We start from the raw sequence: 20,606 nt of genomic DNA on the forward strand, positions 1-20,606 counted from the left end.
ATTTACCTAGACAAAATTACAATCCTTTATACACCTGTAAACCGGAAATTCACCCGTTAAAATCAGTTGAAAACCAAACCGGAAATTCACCCGTTAAAATCAGTTGAAAACCAAACCGGAAACAAGACATAGGAAGAGAAGTTTGGACCAACCTGTTATGTGTTTCCTCTGTGTTAAAAGGAGCAAATGAAATGTCTCCATCATCACTCCTCAAGCCTTCAAAACACTCGAAAACAAACTTTAATTTATCTGACAAAAGCCGAATCAAAAAATTATATACCATAAGTGATAATAATATGATGAACAATTATGTATAATAATAACTCCTTACGAGATTTTTCAGAAAATAAAAGTTTTTTTTTTCCTCCTCTCAAGACTCAAGAATCACACAAAAAAATCTTGGTTTCAAGAAAAATCATTATTGCTGATGAATGATGATGCAGAGACAATATCTTATCACATTTTCGAATCGAAAAACAGATCGCTTTACCGGGTCCATTTTTATCCAAATCAACCTGTTGTGCCTTAAATGATATGAGAGAAACGTGTTGGTTATACTTTTCTTGGCTGATATATAATAAATGCAGACCAGTCTTAATGGACTTAAGTCTCTATTTTGTGTTTGAGGACCACAACTACTACTACTACTAGTCTACTACTAATAGACTACTTACTACATTGGCTTTCATTGCTTCATGTCACTGACACTACATTCCATCAGTTATCTCCTAATTTTCTGGTCAATGTATAAATTTTTATGAATAGAGATGTTACCTTTAAGAACTCCTTTTTGATTGTCTTTTAGAAAAAAGTTAGCTCGGTGTATCCACGGGCGTAAGGTAAGAGTTCTTCAGCTTGGACCCGTGCAGTGGAGTGACTCGCGGTTCGCTTTAATCTCTTGTGATTTGACTCAACCTCTGCGCTGAATATGCCATAGACCGGTCTATGATCTGAAAACCGTGACTCCCCTCTTACATAAGATAACTGATGAAGTCCTTCTCCATGCCACAATATCCGATCACACCTTAAGCAAAAAAAACCATTGTCAGATCATTACATGGTTCTTGTTTAGTGTTTTTTTTTCTGAATGCAAGAAACTTACCATGCAGGAGTACGACGTTTCTCCTTTGGATGCAAATCATCTCCTGCATACCTATCCGAGTTAGTCGAGTATTTGTAAGTTGGTGGGAAGTATATCTTCCCTTCGTTCCATCCTTTAAACACATGGCCTCGTTTCTGCTCTATCCGTAACTGAAGCAAAGAATGTTTTTTTAAGTTTTTAAGAACAGAACATTCTGTAAAATGAGAAATACGAAACTCTATAGTCTCTAACACTTTATATATATATATATATGCATTAAATCTACAACATGTACCTGATCGTTCTCTAGTAATGCTCTCCAGTTTTGCATCTCGACAAGCGCTTTTGCAGATCGGTAAGAGAGTGCTATACGGTAGTTCAGATCCCCGAGCCATATTACACGACTAAATCAAATAAAAACAAAGACAAGAAAATGTAACAAGATTTGAGTGATGAATTGGATCATGAATCTTTAAAACATATCATTTGATTTTTTGATGTTCTGTTTCAGTCTTACTCATGCTGAAGGATATTCTCAGGGGACTTCTCGTCCACAGAACTCTGCACACGAGGAAACCTTGTTTTCTTGAGTATCTCCATGACATCTGAGTTTCTCCTTAGCTCATCGCCTTCTTTTTGTCCCGAGGTCAAATGGGTGCAGACAAAGCAAAAGCTTGTTTGATGAAGCAACATACTAATTGAGATTGATCCCTACAAGAACCACAAAAACTACATTATAACAACTCTTAACGGACTGACTTTGTAACAAAAGCATAAGAATTCATTTTACCTTATTTCCGAGATAACCCATTAATCCTCTACCAACACAAGATACTTTCATGTTCTTGACATGTTCTCGTAACTCACTTTTCACCCAAATTGTTAAAAAGATACCAACCATCTGTTTACTTGCGACCAAACAGTACTGTGATGAGTTCCACGGGATTCTATAACCATTTTCGTTTGATGCAGGACCAGGGCATGACCCTGGTGAATTTAAGATTGTGCTAGGAGAATCCCCTGGACCATTATTATTATCATCATCCGAGGACCCCCACCGAGAGACATCACTAGGCCGAGAATAATCACTTGGCCTAGAGTAATAATCACTTGGTCTAGAGTAATCACTAGGCCTTCTCGAGTAATCACTAGCCCTGTGACTACACCTGAAGCTTGGATCGAAATCACTTGGTCTATGTGTGAAGAATACGCGATCACAGACGCTGAAACGTCGGTCAAGCCGCGGTTGTGAGACGGAAGGATCATTCTCATCCATTCTCCATACGCTCGGTGTTTGGAAAGACCGTCTGTTGAAGATAGTCTCGTTCTTTTGCCTCGAAGATCCGGAGAAGTCAGCATCAATCTCTGCAATGGGGACAGGTATAGGGGACGGAGTATGACAGACACTGCTTGTCCCTGGGAGGTTGTTGAGTGTTTTCCTGATGAGGGAATGCCATTTCTTAGCAGGACCATTGTCTTCAGCTCCAAGAACGTTACCAGCATTAAGAGGAACAATCTCTTGGAACCTAAAAGAACACACACAAGATTAGTAAGAACGTTTCTTGAACAAAGACAGAGATTCTTGTTAAAGAAGATGTAACGGAAACACACACACCCGAGTACGTATATATCTGCAGGAGCTGAAGAATGAAGCCATTCGTCGAGGTTTAGATCTTCGGGAGGAGAGCGTCCAGCAACGTTCCATGTAGCTACGAAGATGCTGTTCTCAAGTATATCATCAACATAAAGATTCAACTTCAATGGATCATAATATAAGTCACATATGTGTGTATGGTGATTGTGTTCATACCTGTGGTTTTGGACATCAATGATTCTTGGATTTTCATAATTCATTTTCCTTTGTCTAGCTTGCTGCTCCCAGTTCTTATTGAGTTTCTCTGTAAAATTCAGAAATCAATCATCAGAAAAAAAAAAGAAGAAAGCTGGTTCTGTGTAATTGAAATGAATGATATCTACCAGTTTTAGTCTTCTTGATTGTACAGGGCTTTGTTTCTGAAAAGCTGGTTCTGTGCTCAACTTCAACTCCTTTAATTAATTTGAACCAACAATAATAATAATAAAAAAAAAGAATCAGAATTTGAAATCAGAAGAAACAGAAACTGTCAATGGACCAAAAAGAAAAGTGAGTTGAGAGACTTGTAGATGTTTTGTTTTCTCAGAAAAGACAAAAAAAAGATTGCAAGTTAATGCAGAACAGAACAGAACAAGAACAAGTTTTGACAAACAAAAAAAAAAAAAGAGAAAGAAGAAGACTTTGAATACTTTACCTTGAGGAACAGAAACGTCTGCTTGAAACTTTTCAGTTTTGCTTTTGATGTTGAACCATTTCCTCACCATCTTCTTGGACCAAGACAACTTCATTCAAGTGAAATAAGAAGAGAGTAAATGAAATAGTTCATTCTTGAAAAAAGAATTAAAGAAAGAAAAAATAAACAAACCTTGCTTTTCTTGGATTTGTCGTCTCTCATTGTTGCTCTTTACTTAATTTACAGGTTTGTTCTTAAGTTATGTAGAGACTCAATCCATCCAAAGAACCACAAAAAAAAAAAAGAAGAGACAACAGAGATGAGAGATCAAATCAAAACTCTCGTACAAAGTTGAATCACTGTTTAGAAATACGAGATTTGACAAGAAATGGCTTCTTTCTCCCCTCCTATGAATCAAGACAGAAGCTAAGTAGGAGAAATTTAGGATTAAAGGGTTTTTGTCGGAATTAAAGAAAATGGGTTTAGTTTTTGTTGTGATGAGACTCTCTTTTTCTCAGAACAGAGACAAAATGAGAATAAGAAGAAGTAATAAAAAGGTGTTGAAGAGACAACAATTCTTGAAGGAAGACAATGAGGAAGATCTTTGGATAGAGAAAGCAAAATAAAAAAGTAGTGTGATTTGAAGAGAGAGAGAGAGTGAAAGTGTTGGTTTAAGCTTTCTGGCTTGGTTGGTCCTTCCTTCTTCTTCTTCTATGAAAGAGAAAGAGAGAGAGAGAGACAGAGTGAGTGAGCCTCGTTCTCAGTGAAACGGCAAAGTAAAAGCAGCGGATTTGAACAGAATAAAGCGCAGAGAGAGAAAGAGAGAGAGAGAGCTTACCTTAGACTAATCAATTCTTATGGGCTGAGTTTAGTCAATTTTTTTCATTGTTGAAGACAATTAAAGGGAGGCTTATTCAGTTTTAGTTTTTTTATCTTTGTTGTTTGTTAATGGTCTTATCTATCATTTCATAAGAAATTTTGAAAAAAAAAAAATCAGTACATTTTACTCTATTGGTCACCATATATATCTGTGTTTTTGATAAATAATATTTCAATTATAATATTTTCTGATGAATGGTATGAAATTTGTTCAAGTTTTAAATTGTGATTTCTTTGTTTTTTAAAATCATTTATAATATTGATCAAGTTTTCAATTTTCATGTTTTAGACAAATAATTTTGCATATTGGCACTGAAAATCCAATATTTTAGGAAAATACTTTGGGAATATTCAACTTGATATTTTAAATGATTTGTTTAAAATTTACAAATCTTATGTTATTCAATCATAAATTTGAAAAAATCTTTTGAAATCCAAGGTTATTGAACTAAGGGGGTGGTATTGGTTTGAGATTTATGAAGATTTTTGAAGAGTTCAACAAAATCATAAAAAAAATGAATAAGTGAAAGATTGTTAAAGATTGCTAGAGAATTTTGTTGATTAGTTTTCTAAAATCTTGTAAAGTCCTCCAAACAATCTCTGTATTTTTATGATACTTTCCATGACTTTATTTTGTAAAGAAGGTGTCTAAAATCATGAACCAATAACATAATAATTGAACTCATTAACAATCCTAGATTCTTTTGTTTTCATTGAATAACACAAAACTTTTAATGACTTTATAAAAGTCTGAATCCAATAACCTAGATTTGTTAAGATTTTAAATGACATTTTATAAATCACAAACTAATAACACTAAACTTAAACATAGTTTAACAAAATCTTGATCTAATAACAACAGATTCTATATAACATTTAAAATCTTTAAAACTCTATTCAAATCTTAAACCAATAACCCCCACTAATGATTTAAAAATCTATCTTAAAATCTATTGTTATTCAAAACATCTTGTAGATTTGGACTCTAATGATTTTTAGATATTTTAGGGATTTGAGAGGATTTCTTTAGTAAAAAATATGGAAATACAAATCTGATGGTTTTAGGTGGGATTGAAGAATTTTACAATAAAACATACTAACTTACCTAAAATCATCAAAATCATTTAAAATCTCATGAAAACTCAAATCATTTGGAAAACTAGATTGAATATACCCCATAGATCTATATCTTGCAAATGTAAATTGAAAATCCACATAAAATTATCTGTTCATGCCAAATGTTTCCCCTATTTTATAATTCCATTGTTTTACCATTTCACTATTTCTGTAATATACCAGTTTTTATCTATATAAATAAAAAATATGGTGGATATATTTATTACTTGGAAAGGACTTTTTGCGATGGCATTTGTGGGATGTGGGACTTTCGAAACCCATTTGTTGATTTGCCACATTTTTATATCTAAGAATATGAGAATTTACACATGATGTTTGGGTTTATTAGGTTCAAGTTTTTTTAGGATATAGTTTATATTATGAAATATGTGTTTTATGGAAAAAAAAACTCTGAAATATTTCATATTTAAAAATGACAAAACTGAAGATTATTTAGATAAATGGCAAAAACAAAAGATTTGGCTTAATAAATGATACTTTGTGTAAGAATCCCTACAATTTAATGCTTGTGGAAAAATGTAATAAAAATATATATATCCACACTGTTATATTTTAACCGATTCAGGAAATTTTCAAAAGGAATAGTAATATTTGATGTGATTGTAAAATTAATACAATAAATTTATTGTGAATATCACTATTGATGATCAACTTAATAAAAGGAATAACGTTGGGGAATCGAGAGGTCTGTGTCCTATGTCTGTGTCTTTGTAATTGTATCATAATAAATAGGTCCAAGAAAACCTATAAGGTAAACAAGATCAGGACGGCCATTAAAAGTTTATTACGTTAATAGACTACCAAATGGTAATAAAAAAATGCTATGTATGTTCAATGTTAAATTAACACTTTTTTTTTTCTACTAGTACTTGTCATCAATATTTATTGTAACAATAACACTTCAATTCGCATGCCAATGCTATGTTCAATGTTACGATAGTTATGGTTAAACAGTTTTTCAGTTTCAATAAATAATCAGTAAACTACAAGACTTTTGAATGATTAAAATTGGTCTGCTACAATCCCACGAAACCAGAATACAAACAAAATACGATTTATATTGTTTACAAAAAGCAGTACATGATACTTGCGATTTGTTGTTTACTAAAAAGTAATACATTAATATTATACTTGAGTTTTTGGTTTTGTTTTCTTGACAACATGCATGGTACTTGAGTTACTAATATAAACTTTATTAATTATTTTTTCTGTGTGACTCTAGCTTAAGCTTGAAGCAGTCCAAATTAAAATCTAATGTAATTAATTATAGAAAGTTTCCTAGTTAACCATTATACCGAATTACACACGCAAATTAACAATCATTTTGAAAGTTTTCAGTTTCTAAAATGCTAAATGTCATGATCTGCGCCTATAACCAAATGAGCATTAAGTAGCATTCAACAACAACAACAAAAGTAGGATCCCACACAAGAATAAAGCAAAGTTAATTATATAATAATAATAATACTATATGTATGAACTGTGAAGGATTTTTGTAAAACAAGATGAATCTTGGGTTGCTTTTGACCGCCTCGTAAATGTTGAAATTTTAAGGATACCAAATCATTTTAGATTAGGGAATGGAGAAAAAAAGTTAATCATTACATATGATAAACCAATGATAGTATACTGTTATAATACTATAGCAAATTTAGTTCTTATCACTAGTAGATCTATTAGTCATGCCGTTTTTGCCGCTTAAAATTTCTCGTAAATAACATAATTTGCCATTCAACGGCTGGCCAACGTGTAATTTTATCTGAAAATGACGTTCACGTTTAATTTCGTTGGATGATAGTGACAATATACATGTATACATGAATTTATGATTGGTTTAATTATATAATATGTCTACAAATATATTGTAATGTAAAAATATATGCATGGGGTAGTCATTGTAAGTTATAATGTCGAAACGGATTCTTTTGCTTTTAAAAAAAGACAAAAATAAATTAAATATTTGGATAGGATGGTTTTGGCTTTTAGATGGCCAGATGCCAAACATGCCTTCATCATTTCTTCTTTCCCATCCCAAAGTCTCTGCCTCACAATGTTGGTCTTTTTCTGCTTTGAATTTTCTTCCACCTTAAATTTATTTCCTTGGTAAACCATATTATATTTACTCTATCATATCAATATATCATAGTATGTATACAGTTTATGGTCTATGCCCTAGGGCTCAGGTTGGTGGAATCTTGTATCATGGATAGATAGAGATCAACAAGTCGTTCTTGATGGACAGATTATGATTTTTGTCAATCAAAAAGCAGAACTCAACTATTGTACATGTTTAATGAATTAAGAACTATAATATGGTATCATAAGGTACATAAAAAAGGGTACACATATTTGGTGTTTATACATGATCATCCCTAAATGATTTGCCGCCACATAAATAAACGATCTTCCCACGAGTCGTTTCTCCGTCAGTCCACTATCAGTCTATCACACACACGTTGTCATTTAATCTGTGAGTTATATAACACACTTTGATATTTAGATCTGGCTTTTCGTTTTTTCTTGTTAAAAACGAAAATTATACCCAAAAAAAAAAAAACTGTTTCATAACATATTCAATACATTTTTTCAAAAGAAATTGTTGTTTTCGTAATAATGCATATAAGATTCATTGAACACTTTGTATTACCCTATATGATCTACGTACGTTTTAAATTGAAAACATCAAAGGATTGGGGTTTGTTTCAGAGGACACACTTCTTGTCAACAAAGACTTCGATGTTGCTCACATATCTGCTAAGCTTTTTTAATAACGTAAAAGAGGAGACAAAAACTAAAGGTTTCTTTGCATTTTATGTTTTTGTAACATAGTTTTCACTTTCAGTTGCATATGTTTGTTAACTTATCATTGCTAACATATGATTTGTTCCTTATTTTACGTATATGATTAAACTTTTATCTATGTTCTATATATCATTCGAAGGATAAACATGTACTTGTAATTTTGGAACAAGCTATGTAATAAATATATAGAATGGAGAAATGAATCGACAATGTTATTTAGTTTGAATGATATCTTGAGTACGTATATATTCTTACAAATTTTCGTTTTTGAACAACGTACGTATCGTTCAAGTGATATCAATGGACTTATATGTTAACATTGAGTATCTTCTGCCGAAACGACTTGTATGTTAATATAGAGTAACTTCTGCCGAAACAATTATGCTCCAAGAAAAGAATAATGATACTATTGTTTAAAAATTTGGAAATTTCACAGAATCTGTAAATGAATAATTATAGCAAAAAAAAAAAAGAAAAAAAAAACCGAAAAAGAAAACATATTGAAAGGGAAAGATGATATGTCATTACAACAAGACACAATACCCTTTATTGTTTGCTTTTTACTTTGTCTGGTAGACCAAAATATAAGAGGGATGGGGAAAATGTAATTTTTGAGTTAGTATTAAATGTTTTGATTGTGATCTCGTCTTTACTTGTCGAGCAAATTTTGTTTGGCAAATTTATCTCCTAATTGACAAGATGAAATTTAAAGAAACCTTTAGTTTGATAAATTCAAAGATTAGCAAATCCTATTATTTGTGTAAATTGTTTAAGGATTTATAAGTAAGTAACACAAACAGATACTCATCTTTTTAACGTTTAGACTTCTTAAATCATATATAACTAGGATATATCCCGTGCTTAAAGCACGGGTCAACATTTAAAAAAAAATTATAATATAATAATAAAAGTTATTGTTTTATTTTTTTTTTAAAATTATTTTGTTTGAGATAATATTTATTTTTAATTGTTATGTAAATCTATTAGTCTATTTGAATATTAATTATTTTAGAATATTATAGTATTTCATTTTTGATGTATTATTACAGTTTTATATTGTTTGTTTGTTGTATTTGCATCATTATTTTGTGAAATATAAAATAGTAATTTTAATATTATAATTGTGAGAAAATAAAAATTATTAATTTATCATCTATATAAATTTAGTTTTACTAACCCGCCAATGTGGAAATGAAAACACACATTTTCATACATTGAGTAATATATCTTCATTTTAAAAAATTCAAATCACAAAAAATATGCATTTTATCAATTATAAGTAATTCCAAACAATTTGTAAATAAAATAACTTAAAGATGATAGAAGAATCATAATTTGAAATCTTAACAAAATCTTCGAATTTAGTTATTAAAAATAATTGTATTGTATACTTGGATATAAAAATTTAGTTTTTAAAATTCTGATTGGTTTATATATATTTAAAAAAATAATTAGTAATTTCGTCCATAATTTATTATAGAGAGAAAATATATTTTTAGATTTTTTTAGATTTTTTAATATTTGATATGTGAGTGTTTTTTATTTTTAATTAATTATATTTATTTAAATTAGTTAATTAAGCTTGATTATTGTTTTTTCTAATGGCAATTGAATGTATTTTTTTACACATTTTAAGGTTAGTTTCATATTTGTATTTCCCAATTAATATAGTAGGATGCATATCTTCATTAAGATTTCATGTACTTTAATAATTAAAAATTTTTATGAAAAGGAAGAAATGTTAATATAGGATCATCCTATATAAGATGTAACAAATGTACATGGTACAATTCGATGGTCCAGAAAAGTATATAAACCTAGGCCTAAAACATTTTTAGTTATTTTTTCATTAAGATTTCATGTACTTTAATAATTAAAAAATTTTATGAAAAAGAAGAAATGTTAATATAGGATCATCCTATATAAGATGTAACAAATGTACATGGTACAATTCGATGGTCCAGAAAAGTATATAAACCTAGGCCTAAAACATTTTTAGTTATTTTTTTTTTTTTAAAAGCCACCAATGTTGTTAAAACAATAAAACCCGTACAAACTATATCTCCTCGATCGCATGATCCCAAATCTATATTATTAATTGGGAAATATACTTAGGCATAAAAAAAAAACAAAAAACAAGAATTCCATATACTACCCTTACGAATTGAAAAACCAACGAAGAAGAAAAAAAATAATTGAGGACAACGTGGTCAACATATATTTCAAAAAGAGGCGGATCCTTGAAATAAGTATAACACAATTCGGATCCTGTTTAAAGTTCAGTTGTATCCAAACAGATTATTCGATAATTACAGTAAAAGCATAATTACAGTAAAATCCGAAACTTAATTATCTTATCAAGATTATTCCATACACCTATAAACAAAATCATTAAATAATTAGGAAATAAGTAAATAAAATTCCGAAAATAGTTCAGTCTCAGCTCCATAATCTCCGCTTCACCATTCAAGACTAATAACAAAGAGATCACCTATTATTTGCACAATCTTCACGAAATCATTTCGTTGCAAACACAATCTTACCGTTTCAAGGAAAACAATCACTGAAATCCGAAACTTCGTACCAGTTAACAATATAATTCCATACACCTATAACAAAATCATAAAATAATTAGGAAATAACTAAACCCGAAACTTAATCATGCTAAAAACTATCCAAATCTGAGTTTATCATCTCCATGATCTCCGTAGTACCATTCAATACTAATAACCAAGATATCACCAATTATTTGCAAATCTTCACGAAATCATTTCAACATAACCACAATCTTACCATTTCGGGAAAACAATAACTGAAAATATTTTTAAAGATTTCTACCATCGCAACACCTCAGCTTGATTGCTACTATAAAAACCAAACAACACGACATACAATTCCAAACACATCAAGCATAATATAACAACTCAGACACTCACCAACAATTCGATCATGGCCAATAATGATGGTATCACTCCTCTCTCTGATATCAAGCCCTTCAAAACCACGTGGAAAATCAAGGTCAAAATTGTACACACCTGGAAGCAATATACGGTGTACACTGGAGAAACAATTGAGATGATATTGGCTGACACTAATGTAAATTTAATAATTTCCTTTTAAAGTTTTGTAGTGAAAATTGTAAATCTCAGAAATTAATAGTATAGATATTTTCCAATTTCTAGGGTACCTTGATTCATGCCACGGTAAAGAAGCAGCAGTTGAACAAGTTCCAAAGGCACATTGTTTTCGGTGAATGGAGAATCATCGAAAACTTTCAGCTAACAAGATCTTCTGGGAAGTTTTGGGCAACCAATCATCCTTACAAGATGACCCTCATGAACTCCACAAACATAATCCGGTGTCTTTCTGAGTCACTAGACTTTTATTTGGATCTCGCTTCATATCCAGATATTATTGCAGAAGATGGCTAGAAGATGGCTTGAATGAACACATCTTGATAGGTACCAGTTATCTGCATATGAGTTTAAATAGAAGTTGTTAGGGTAATATAAAAGTGTATATTAACTTTTGGATATATCAGATGTTGTTGGACAGGTTGTTTCTATAGGAGAAATGAAAACGTCGGAGATCAACGACAAGCCAAAGAAGAGAATAGAGGTTGAGCTACGTGATGCTAGGTAAAAAACACTAATTTATATTCCTTTCGTGTATCTATAATATTCTGAAACACTAAATATTGGTAACATATTTTGTCAGTGACGAGCGCTTATCCTGCACCCTCTGGGGGAAGTTTGCTGATAACACTTGGACAGCATGTCATTATGCAAATAATGAAATGGTCATATGTTTGATCCGTCTTGCAAAGATCAATTCATACAATGATATGTGTTTTAAATTTTGCTATGCTATTATTTTAGTATATAAAATCTCACAAAATTAAACTATTGTCTGTTTCATAGGTGCACGGACAATTTCAAATGCATACGACATGTCGTTCATGCTAATCAACCCAGACTATCCTGATGTGCTTGATTTTGTGGAGAAGTAAGAATCAAAATAGTCTTTTGTAGTAATCTTAATTTTAATACAATAGTATGAATTGCGTATATCTAATATTTGATGCAGGCTGTCCAAAGATGGTCTGAAACTTACTTTATGTGAAAGAAGTTGTAAGTTTTTAAAGCAAAAGAATGAGAAGGATGATTATATCATCCAATTCCCTCGAAGCACCATCTCAGATCTCCTCGATGCAACAATGGTAACTTAATATAGTTATTTTATTTTTTGAAAAAGAAAGAACAGGGAACTGTATCTTTATAACTGAGATGCATTTTATTCATTCATAGGAAGGGAAGTTTAAGCTATATTGTACTATCTACCACATCGATATGGAGTTTGGGTGGTATTACTTTACTTGTGCAAAGTGTAAAGGAACATGTTTCTTGGTACCAAAAAAGGAGAACGAGGTCGTAAGCAAAACAAAAAAGCAGCTGTTTGAATGTAAGAATTGCAACCAGGATGTGTCCAAGGTTTTCTGCAGGTAATTGGTTTTTAAAAAGTATAGATACCTGATTTTTTGTTATTGTATACCCTGTCACAATCCTAATAAAACACATTTGTATTTTTCCTATGGTAAATTAGGTACTCAAACACATTTATATTTTATATGTATTTACGAATATATTACTCAAATTACTTTGTTTCTTATCATGATATGCAGGTTCTCAGAAAAACATATCAAAAGAGGAATGGTATAGAAGAGAAAGTTGCCGCCAGATAAACTTTTTTTCGAAGGAGTATCGTTTATAATAAACGATACTGGACATTGATTTAAGATCATTTAGGATTCTAAATTCATAATTTAGTATGGTTTTTTTAGTTTGGAAATAACCTACTACTGGGTTAAATTTCAAACTTTTTTCCATACTAAATTGAAAAAAAATAAAGTCTTTTCGTTGTGATTTATACATTTAAATTACTTAAATTTTTTCGAAAAAAGTTTATTATTAGTACCTGTCATCTGGAGAACACGGATCTCCCACATAATGTTTGATTGGACCCGTCGTATCTTTCAAATTTAGCACAAACCTCCAACAAATCCATTTGCAAATATAAAAGTTTTAATGTCAGACAAGAAAAGACAATTCCACATACATAGAAAGAGGTTTTGAAATAGAAGTTATATCATAGAAGTCACAGGTACAAGTTATGTCATAATAAGTAAGATTTTAGCTTTTCAAAACCTTATTGAAGGTACTAATGAAAAATAAAAATGCTTAGTATATAAGAGAGCTACCGAAAGTAAACCGTATACATTCATATCCTTATTCATAATTGGAAACTAAAAAGATTATATTTAAACATCAATCATGAGATAGATATGAAATTTGAATTAACTTACCAGTTGTAGATTTTTACAATCTAAACATTTCCAAATGTGTAAGTAGATCATCTTCTTCCAAACCCATAACGATCCTACACGAATAACAAAATTAACATTAGATGTGTTTAAAAAATGCTAAACAGAAATTGTTAACCTTAAAATTGATTCTTCACACTTATCTTTCAGCTTTTCTTCTTCAACTGTATTCCTCTTTGAAGAAGAGATTAAATCACTGTTTTAAAGATAGAGGTAAAATGAAATTTAGAGAAAAAAATGTGCGTTTAACTTACAGATCAACCACAAAGATCGTTTACATAAATCTGGCCCAATTGTTGCAAATTGATGAACAAAACTTTAACCTGATTTAAAATCTGTATATTACTCTTACTCATACTTGGAAATTATAAAGATTCTATTAAATTTTCAAACATGACATAGATATGAAATTTGATTAACTTACCAGTTGTAGATGTTTACAATTCAACCATTTCAAATGTGTATGTTAAATCATCTTCTTCAAACCCAGAGCTATCCTATACGAATAATAAAATTAACATTAGATGTGTTTAAAAATCTAAAAACAGATATTGTTAACCTTAAAATTAATTCGATGTCGTATCTTCCTGTTTGTCTTCTTCAATTGTATTCCTCTTTGATGAAATCCTTAAAACACTGTGTTAAGGAAAGAAAAAAAAATCATATAAGAAGACTGGAATTTCACCTTTTCGTAAACACTAAAAGTCGTTAAGAAAAAACTATCGTCAATTAACAAATTCAAGTTTAAAAAAAAACACAGCAACTCTCTACTCGAACCAAACACAACAATTAGACAAGAAAATAGGAAAATAATCGGGTATAAGGCTGTAATAAAAAGAAAAAGGAAACTCTAAACTTACCCGTTCAGACAATCAAAGATTACAAAAACGATTAAGAACAGCACACGGATATGGATTTCTCGATAAAGATCGCGAGATCTCTTTACCACCTATTGAGCTATTATCTTCGGAATCATATGCTGGAAGAGGAAGCGATTCAGACAACTCTGTGCTTAAGAGATCTCACGATCTTTGCGATTCAGGCAACCCAATTTTTTCTCCGTTCTTTTCTTTTTTTCCCCTTTTCCCCTTCTCTCAATTTCTCGGAAGATCGAATCGCTGATAGACCACTAAGGCCCACTTAAATTAAAAACAGACAGCCCATCTACTTTAATCTGTTATCCATAACCGTACGATCCATTAACAATATATGTATGGACTTCAAAAACTAAACATTCAATAGTATAGTTCTGGTAATTAATTTTTCAATTATGATATGATTCAATTATGAATAATATGGAAAAAAAAAACCAAAATCCCGCACTACGTGCGGGTCTAATCCCTAGTACGAAATACCGAAATGATAAAAGATAAAATCTTGGTAAAATTCCTAATTAAATAAAAAGACCAAAGAATTTAATAAACCCGTTCGATATTTTTAACGGTATGCAAAAATCAAAATAACCAAACCAAACCAAAACTGTAAACCGAATTCTACGGTTCCACCATTGAGGCAGTGCGCTAAAAGAAACGTCGACGTTTATTGAAAAAGGCAAAAAACCCGTGTGCCCGTGTCGTCGTCGTCGATTCCCCTTTGTGGCTGTTTCCGGCTAAAAATCTCTCTCACTTGGACGCCCCCGAGCTAGTGAGTTTCGACCCGATTCTGATATCGTCATCGATGGCTCATCTTCCCAGAGTTCTTATGGTAAGGAGGAGGGGGAGAATTAGTTCTCTCTGATTTCGATTCTGACTTCCCCCATCTTCATCTCTTACAAATCTGTATCTCTCTCGTTGCTTTCATCAGGTGGCGGAGAAGCCCAGCATTGCCCTCTCCATAGCATCTGTTCTCTCTCGTGGCCAGGTTTATCTTTCGATTCTCTAGGTTCCCAAAACCCTAATTCGAATTAAAAGCTCTATTTGGTAGCGGGCTGAACTCAAGGGATAGATCAACTTTGAGGATGTTGTCACCACTAATGACTGAGACCTACTTCTTCATAGCAACCATATTAATTTTTAGTGTACTTGTGACACTGGATTTTACTTTATTTAGCTCACTTGCTTTTTGCTTCAGATGTCTACAAGGAGAGGCAGTACAGAGGTGCATGAATTTGATGGCATCTTTCGAGGCTTCAAAGCACATTTTAGAGTTACATCTGTTATCGGACATGTTTTCAGGTTCCCCTCTTTGCCTATCATTTATTATTATTCATATCAAAGAGAAATTGGAGTGATTTGCTGCTGCATAGATTTTACCTTTCATCAATGACGTTTTCCTTATTGTGCATCACACTTTCTTTATTATCCAAATGCACATTTCCTCAGATGTCATTGAAATCCCTGTTTGCATTCATATCTATTAGCTTTGCTGCAATCGAGAGTTTAAATGTTTCATCCAATTATTCTTTATTTGATTTCGTGAACTATATCTCGTGTACAAAGGTGCTGTGTGCTTGCAGATTTCTCAGTCTTCCTAAATGCCACTCTCATATTCTAGTGTAGATTTCCCAGAAAAATATCAGAACTGGCAAACTGTTGATCCACAAGATCTTTTCGACGCTCCAGTTGCTAAAAAAGAGTCTAACCCAAAGGTAAACTCTTTATCTCTTTTCTTTGTGCATGGGGGAGTGCTTGAGCTGTTTTTTTGGCGTTTACCTTGGGCATTGGCAGATGTAGTATATATATTAGTATATAGCAACATCTGTATACTTCAAGGGATGAGCTTTATTACTTTATGAAAAAACGATATGCATGAACGTTTTGGAACTAGAGTTATTCGTATGGTTAGCAATGGAGATGCATCTTTCTTACATTATTTTATTTCTACAGTAGTGTACACTTTTCTCTAACAGTCTTCCAATCTCAGGCTCATATTTGTAGGCATTTAAGTAATGAAGCTCGTGGTTGCAGTTATATGGTGTTGTGGTTGGATTGCGATCGTGAAGGAGAAAATATATGTTTTGAAGGCAAGTCTTTATTAATTACCTTTTTCGTATATGTTCTCACCAGATTTTGGCTAAGATATACAGAATCTATTGTGTCTATGCCAGTATCTAATGGTAGTCTCTTTCAGTTGTAGTAGTAGATTGCGGGTTTATGTATACTGTTAGCTCCTGCATATGTGGTGCAACCACAAATATCTTAATCATTTTTCTCCTGCATAAGTACTTTTTCGATTCCAGTCATATTTGGGAATGCCCATGGTTTTGATGGCCGTTGCTATAACTTGTTGACCATTATATTCTTGAAGTTATCGAGTCTACTGGCTTTGACATGAAAGATAGTAAGAGAAAGGTTTATCGGGCACGGTTTTCTTCTGTGACTGAGAAAGATATATCAAAGGCCCTGGACAACCTTGTTGAACCAAACAGAGATGAGGCACTGGCAGTAGATGCTCGCCAAGAGATAGATCTAAAAGTTGGTGTAGCATTCTCGCGATTTCAAACAAGTTATTTCCAAGGAAAATATCAGAATCTCGACTGCAGAGTTATCTCGTCAGTTTCCTCTCGTCTCCTTCCTTTCTTTCTTTTTGTTCAGTGTCTAAAGAGTCTCCGAATAGATGGGTCGACTGTTTTCTTCACAGATGCATTCTTTTCTTTGTCCCTTTTGGTTTTTGATATGGTTGATTGGTCCTATGAGATACGGCTGTGGAATTCTATTTTGGTTATCTCCTGTCATTTAGAGTGCCCGAGTAATAGAATTTTATGTAAATGCTAAAACGGAGTGTAGACATAGCTTTGTAAGACTTAGCTTTTATGTTGTCTATCTTTGTCAGCACCTCTTCATTTCTCATAATAGGAGCTGTCATGATTCAGCGATGGTTCTGGTTCTTGCCTTAGAATGCTGGAAGGAGTGTGCGCGATTTTCTGTCCGTTCTGTCATACTTAAAGATCCTTTTGAATGTTTGTTTCAGTTATGGGCCATGCCAGACTCCTACTCTTGGGTTTTGTGTGCAACGGTACATGCATATTAATACTTTCAACCCAGAAAAGTTTTGGGCTCTGCGACCTTATATAATGAAGGATGGTTATGAGCTTCAACTAGAGTGGGAGAGACGTAGATTGTTCGACCTGGAAGTTAGTGTCTCATTCGTGTGTTAGAATTTCTTTGACATTCTTGACTGTTGCTTTCCAATCTTAAGTTGCTGATATATTCATGCTTTTACAAATTGTAGGCTGCTACTGTGTTTCAAAAGTTGGTCGTGGAAGGCAGAACTGCAAAAGTAATGGACGTATCAGAAAAGCAGGAAGTTAAAGGTCGTCCAGCTGGTCTTAACACAGTGAATTTGCTAAAGGTCAGAGAAGTCATGAGTCGTGATTACCATTCCTATAAAATATACTTGCCTGGTTGTACATTGTACTTTTAAGCTAATACCATATTCTGTACCTATGATTGCAAAACACTAATTGAAATATTCTGCATTCATGCAAAGCAATTTTGCTTCTATCAGCGTCATGGTTGTTTATTTGTGATGAGTTGGCAACAACATTTGGATTTTAGTTCTCTTTCGTTTTGTTTTTTCTGTTTTTGGTTTTTCAATGTTGCGTTTAGAGCGTTTTCCATTGCTTAATCTTGTTCATGAGTCTAAAGTTCAATCAAAGCTAGTTTTCAAATTACTATCCCTGATTTAGCGTAACATTAGCGGTTATATAGGTTGCTTCAAGTGCACTAGGGTTTGGGCCTCAGACGGCTATGCATCTTGCCGAGCGATTGTATACTCAAGGCTTCATCAGGTTAGCTTGCTCCATTCTCCAGATTATTAGTTTTGTCATTTAACTACTCTTTACCGGCGTATAGTTGGCTAATTGTGGTAAATCGCAAATGGTTATTGAATGGTATTGTTAATATAATTAAGAATGGTAGATAGGAAATGAGAAATACCTTCGGTGACGAGAATATACATACATCATATTTTCCCTGTGTTATATACATTAAACATTTAAACCATTTTCGTCATCATCGTGATGGCACTTTTTTTGACTCAAACTCTTATGTTTTGTGCTAGCTATCCGCGAACAGAAAGCACAGCCTATCCTTCTTCATTCGACTTCGCAGACACACTCAGAGCACAAATTAGTAATTCAATGTGGGGTGGTTATGTACAGAGACTGCTCTCAGATGGCTTTCAAAAGCCAAAGTCAGGAACCGATGCTGGAGACCATCCTCCTATCACCCCGATGCGAGCAGCAACTGAGGACATGGTTGGAGGAGATGCTTGGCGACTCTATCAGTATGTCTGTCAACATTTTATTGGCACTGTCTCACCTAACTGCAAATACATAAGGTAATAAAGCCTTGATTGTAGCTTGATCCATGCCAATTACAGCTTATTCTTTGCACATCTTATATGTGGTATTCTCTTGGATGGATATCTCAGGACTAAAGTGGAATTGTCAATTGGTGGAGAAACTTTCCATTGTACGGGGCAGCGAGTGACAGAAAAGGGGTTTACGGCTATAATGCCACGGTCTGCAGTGGATGAGAAAAAACTCCCTTCTTTCCTCAAAGGAGAGAGGATTGAAGTTTTAAGAGTGGAGCTGTACGAGGTTACATTCTTCTCCAGATTCTGTTGCTAATTTCTTTGCCTTTTACTAGGAGTCTAGGACATAAATTGCTTTAATGTTTCCAGTCTAGGACATAAATTGCTTTAAGGTTTCCAGTCTAGGACATAAACTCCCTTCTTCTCCAGTTTCTGTTGCTACTCACTTTGCCTTGTACTAGGACAGAAATTGCTTTAATGCCCAATTTTTGTATATCCTTTCTAATTGTGTCTGAATGTTGTAAAATCTACAGGGAAACACTGCGCCTCCGGACTTCCTTACTGAGAGTGAGCTGATATCTCTAATGGAGAAGCATGGTATAGGCACAGATGCATCAATACCTGTGCATATAAACAACATTGGTGAACGTAATTATGTTCAGGTGGGTTAACCCAAAGGCAGTATACTTTTCGTCATGATGACAATATTTCTTAATTTAGGAGGATCCATTTTTTGTTTTCTGAAACATTTCGTTACTCTTATTTGGCTTTACGCTTTCTTGCAGGTCCAATCTGGCAGGAAATTGGTTCCAACGGCATTAGGAATCACGCTAATAAGAGGCTATCAGTGTATTGATCCAGACCTTTGCTTACCAGACATCCGTAGCTTTATCGAGCAACAAATCACTCTTGTTGCCAAGGGCAAAGCTGATCATTCGTGTGTAGTGCAACATGTGATCCAGCAATTTAGGCGTAAATTCAGTTATTTTGTTCAACAGGTTGCGAAAACATGTCTTATATTGTCTTTGAATAGTTTGATAAAGTCTTTGATTTGAATCCGGTCCTACTTAACATCTCCCTTTATATTGTCATTCAGATCGAACACATGGATGCCCTGTTTGAAGCACAGTTCTCTCCTCTAGCTGGCTCTGGTCGCCCTTTAAGCAAATGTGGAAAATGCTTGCGTTACATGAAACACATCACAGCAGTCCCACCACGTCTCTTCTGCGGCACATGCGAAGAAGTTTATTATCTTCCTCAAAAGGGCACAGTCAAGGTAGAAGCTTTTCATCACCTAAACTTTTAAGCTGAAACCTCAATGAATGTCTAGTTTTTGCATTTATTATTACTGAATCCTTTCTTAACTGATTTTCTCACAGCTATACAAAGAGCTCACATGTCCTTTAGACAACTTTGAGCTCGTGATCTATTCAGTTCCAGGAGCCGAGGGGAAATCATTTCCACTATGCCCATACTGCTACAACTCTCCTCCATTCGAAGGCATAGACACACTCTTTGGAGCATCTAAAACGCCCAATGGTCCTGCCAAATCGAAAACCGGTTCAGGCATGCCATGTTCACTCTGTCCTCATCCCACATGCCAACACTCTGTCAGAAACCAAGGAGTCTGCGCTTGTCCAGAGTGCGAAGGCACGCTCGTCTTGGACCCCGTGAGCTTCCCCAAGTGGAAACTCAACTGCAACTTGTGTAGTTGCATCGTTTTTCTTCCGGAGGGTGCTCATCGCATAGCCACCACTAGTAACCGCTGTCCCGAGTGCGATTCAGCAATCATAGAGATCGATTT

The 20,606-nt window shown here is 33.3% G+C and overlaps 3 protein-coding genes and 1 long non-coding RNA gene across 13 annotated transcripts in view; 2 read left to right on the plus strand and 2 right to left on the minus strand.

The window, feature by feature from the left end:
• LOC104700257 (type IV inositol polyphosphate 5-phosphatase 7) lies at positions 1-4,162 on the minus strand. Of its 3 annotated transcripts, none has more exons than XR_002032680.1 (12): positions 3,541-4,162; positions 3,370-3,457; positions 3,059-3,127; positions 2,892-2,979; positions 2,697-2,801; positions 1,872-2,607; positions 1,599-1,792; positions 1,377-1,485; positions 1,103-1,251; positions 775-1,024; positions 153-249; positions 1-34 (listed from the first exon to the last, which is right to left on the minus strand). XR_002032680.1 is itself a non-coding variant. In XM_019227449.1 (11 exons), exons 1-10 carry the CDS (start codon positions 3,568-3,570, stop codon positions 802-804), a joined length of 1,791 nt encoding a protein of 596 aa, XP_019082994.1. In that variant the 5' UTR covers positions 3,571-4,162; the 3' UTR covers positions 153-216; positions 775-801. The 3 variants fall into 3 exon arrangements, 1 of the variants encoding a protein (XP_019082994.1); XR_002032681.1 differs by having other exon boundaries at positions 332-1,024; XM_019227449.1 differs by lacking the exon at positions 1-34 and having other exon boundaries at positions 153-216.
• Positions 10,413-14,630, minus strand: LOC104700259. Of its 6 annotated transcripts, none has more exons than XR_002032684.1 (9): positions 14,407-14,630; positions 14,106-14,182; positions 13,971-14,043; positions 13,529-13,742; positions 13,141-13,215; positions 11,354-11,638; positions 11,103-11,159; positions 10,710-10,775; positions 10,413-10,638 (listed from the first exon to the last, which is right to left on the minus strand). It is a non-coding gene; the product is annotated as an uncharacterized LOC104700259 (long non-coding RNA). The 6 variants fall into 6 exon arrangements; XR_002032682.1 differs by adding an exon at positions 13,801-13,869 and having other exon boundaries at positions 10,413-10,775; positions 13,529-13,710; XR_753536.2 differs by adding an exon at positions 13,801-13,869 and having other exon boundaries at positions 10,413-10,775; positions 13,529-13,720.
• Positions 11,649-13,122, plus strand: LOC104700258. The gene is made up of 5 exons (XM_010415744.2): positions 11,649-11,965; positions 12,087-12,171; positions 12,253-12,385; positions 12,474-12,667; positions 12,848-13,122. The coding sequence occupies exons 2-5, from the start codon at positions 12,116-12,118 to the stop codon at positions 12,882-12,884; spliced, it is 420 nt and encodes a 139-aa protein (XP_010414046.1). The 5' UTR covers positions 11,649-11,965; positions 12,087-12,115; the 3' UTR covers positions 12,885-13,122.
• LOC104700261 (DNA topoisomerase 3-beta-like) overlaps positions 15,092-20,606 on the plus strand; it is a 6,874-nt gene continuing 1,359 nt past the window's right edge. The window contains exons 1-15 of one of the 3 annotated variants that reach the window (XM_010415746.2): positions 15,092-15,250; positions 15,350-15,406; positions 15,617-15,720; positions 16,040-16,133; positions 16,409-16,508; positions 16,793-17,036; positions 17,456-17,618; positions 17,717-17,836; positions 18,196-18,275; positions 18,548-18,826; positions 18,920-19,088; positions 19,336-19,464; positions 19,588-19,800; positions 19,899-20,078; positions 20,182-20,486. In XM_010415746.2, coding sequence (XP_010414048.1) covers positions 15,224-15,250; positions 15,350-15,406; positions 15,617-15,720; positions 16,040-16,133; positions 16,409-16,508; positions 16,793-17,036; positions 17,456-17,618; positions 17,717-17,836; positions 18,196-18,275; positions 18,548-18,826; positions 18,920-19,088; positions 19,336-19,464; positions 19,588-19,800; positions 19,899-20,078; positions 20,182-20,486 — 2,264 coding nt within the window. In that variant the 5' untranslated portion in view covers positions 15,092-15,223. Of the gene's footprint in view, positions 15,251-15,349; positions 15,407-15,616; positions 15,721-16,039; positions 16,134-16,408; positions 16,509-16,792; positions 17,037-17,455; positions 17,619-17,716; positions 17,837-18,195; positions 18,276-18,547; positions 18,827-18,919; positions 19,089-19,335; positions 19,465-19,587; positions 19,801-19,898; positions 20,079-20,181; positions 20,599-20,606 lie in introns of all 3 variants that reach the window. The other 2 variants (XM_010415749.2, XM_019227452.1) reach the window with 2 other exon arrangements.

The sequence above is a fragment of the Camelina sativa genome, chromosome 7 (assembly GCF_000633955.1).
Source record: "Camelina sativa cultivar DH55 chromosome 7, Cs, whole genome shotgun sequence".
Taxonomy (NCBI): domain Eukaryota; kingdom Viridiplantae; phylum Streptophyta; class Magnoliopsida; order Brassicales; family Brassicaceae; genus Camelina; species Camelina sativa.

Coding starts and splice junctions, on each gene's coding strand:
- LOC104700257 (XM_019227449.1), bottom strand. CDS start 3,570: ATGAGAGACGACAAATCCAAGAAAAGCAAG. Junction 2,608..2,696: donor GCAGATATATACGTACTCGG/GTGTGTGTGTTT, acceptor GTGTTCTTTTAG/GTTCCAAGAGATTGTTCCTC. Junction 1,793..1,871: donor TGGGTTATCTCGGAAATAAG/GTAAAATGAATT, acceptor TGGTTCTTGTAG/GGATCAATCTCAATTAGTAT.
- LOC104700258 (XM_010415744.2), top strand. CDS start 12,116: ATGTCGTTCATGCTAATCAACCCAGACTATCCTGATGTGCTTGATTTT. Junction 12,172..12,252: donor GTGCTTGATTTTGTGGAGAA/GTAAGAATCAAA, acceptor TATTTGATGCAG/GCTGTCCAAAGATGGTCTGA. Junction 12,386..12,473: donor ATCTCCTCGATGCAACAATG/GTAACTTAATAT, acceptor ATTCATTCATAG/GAAGGGAAGTTTAAGCTATA.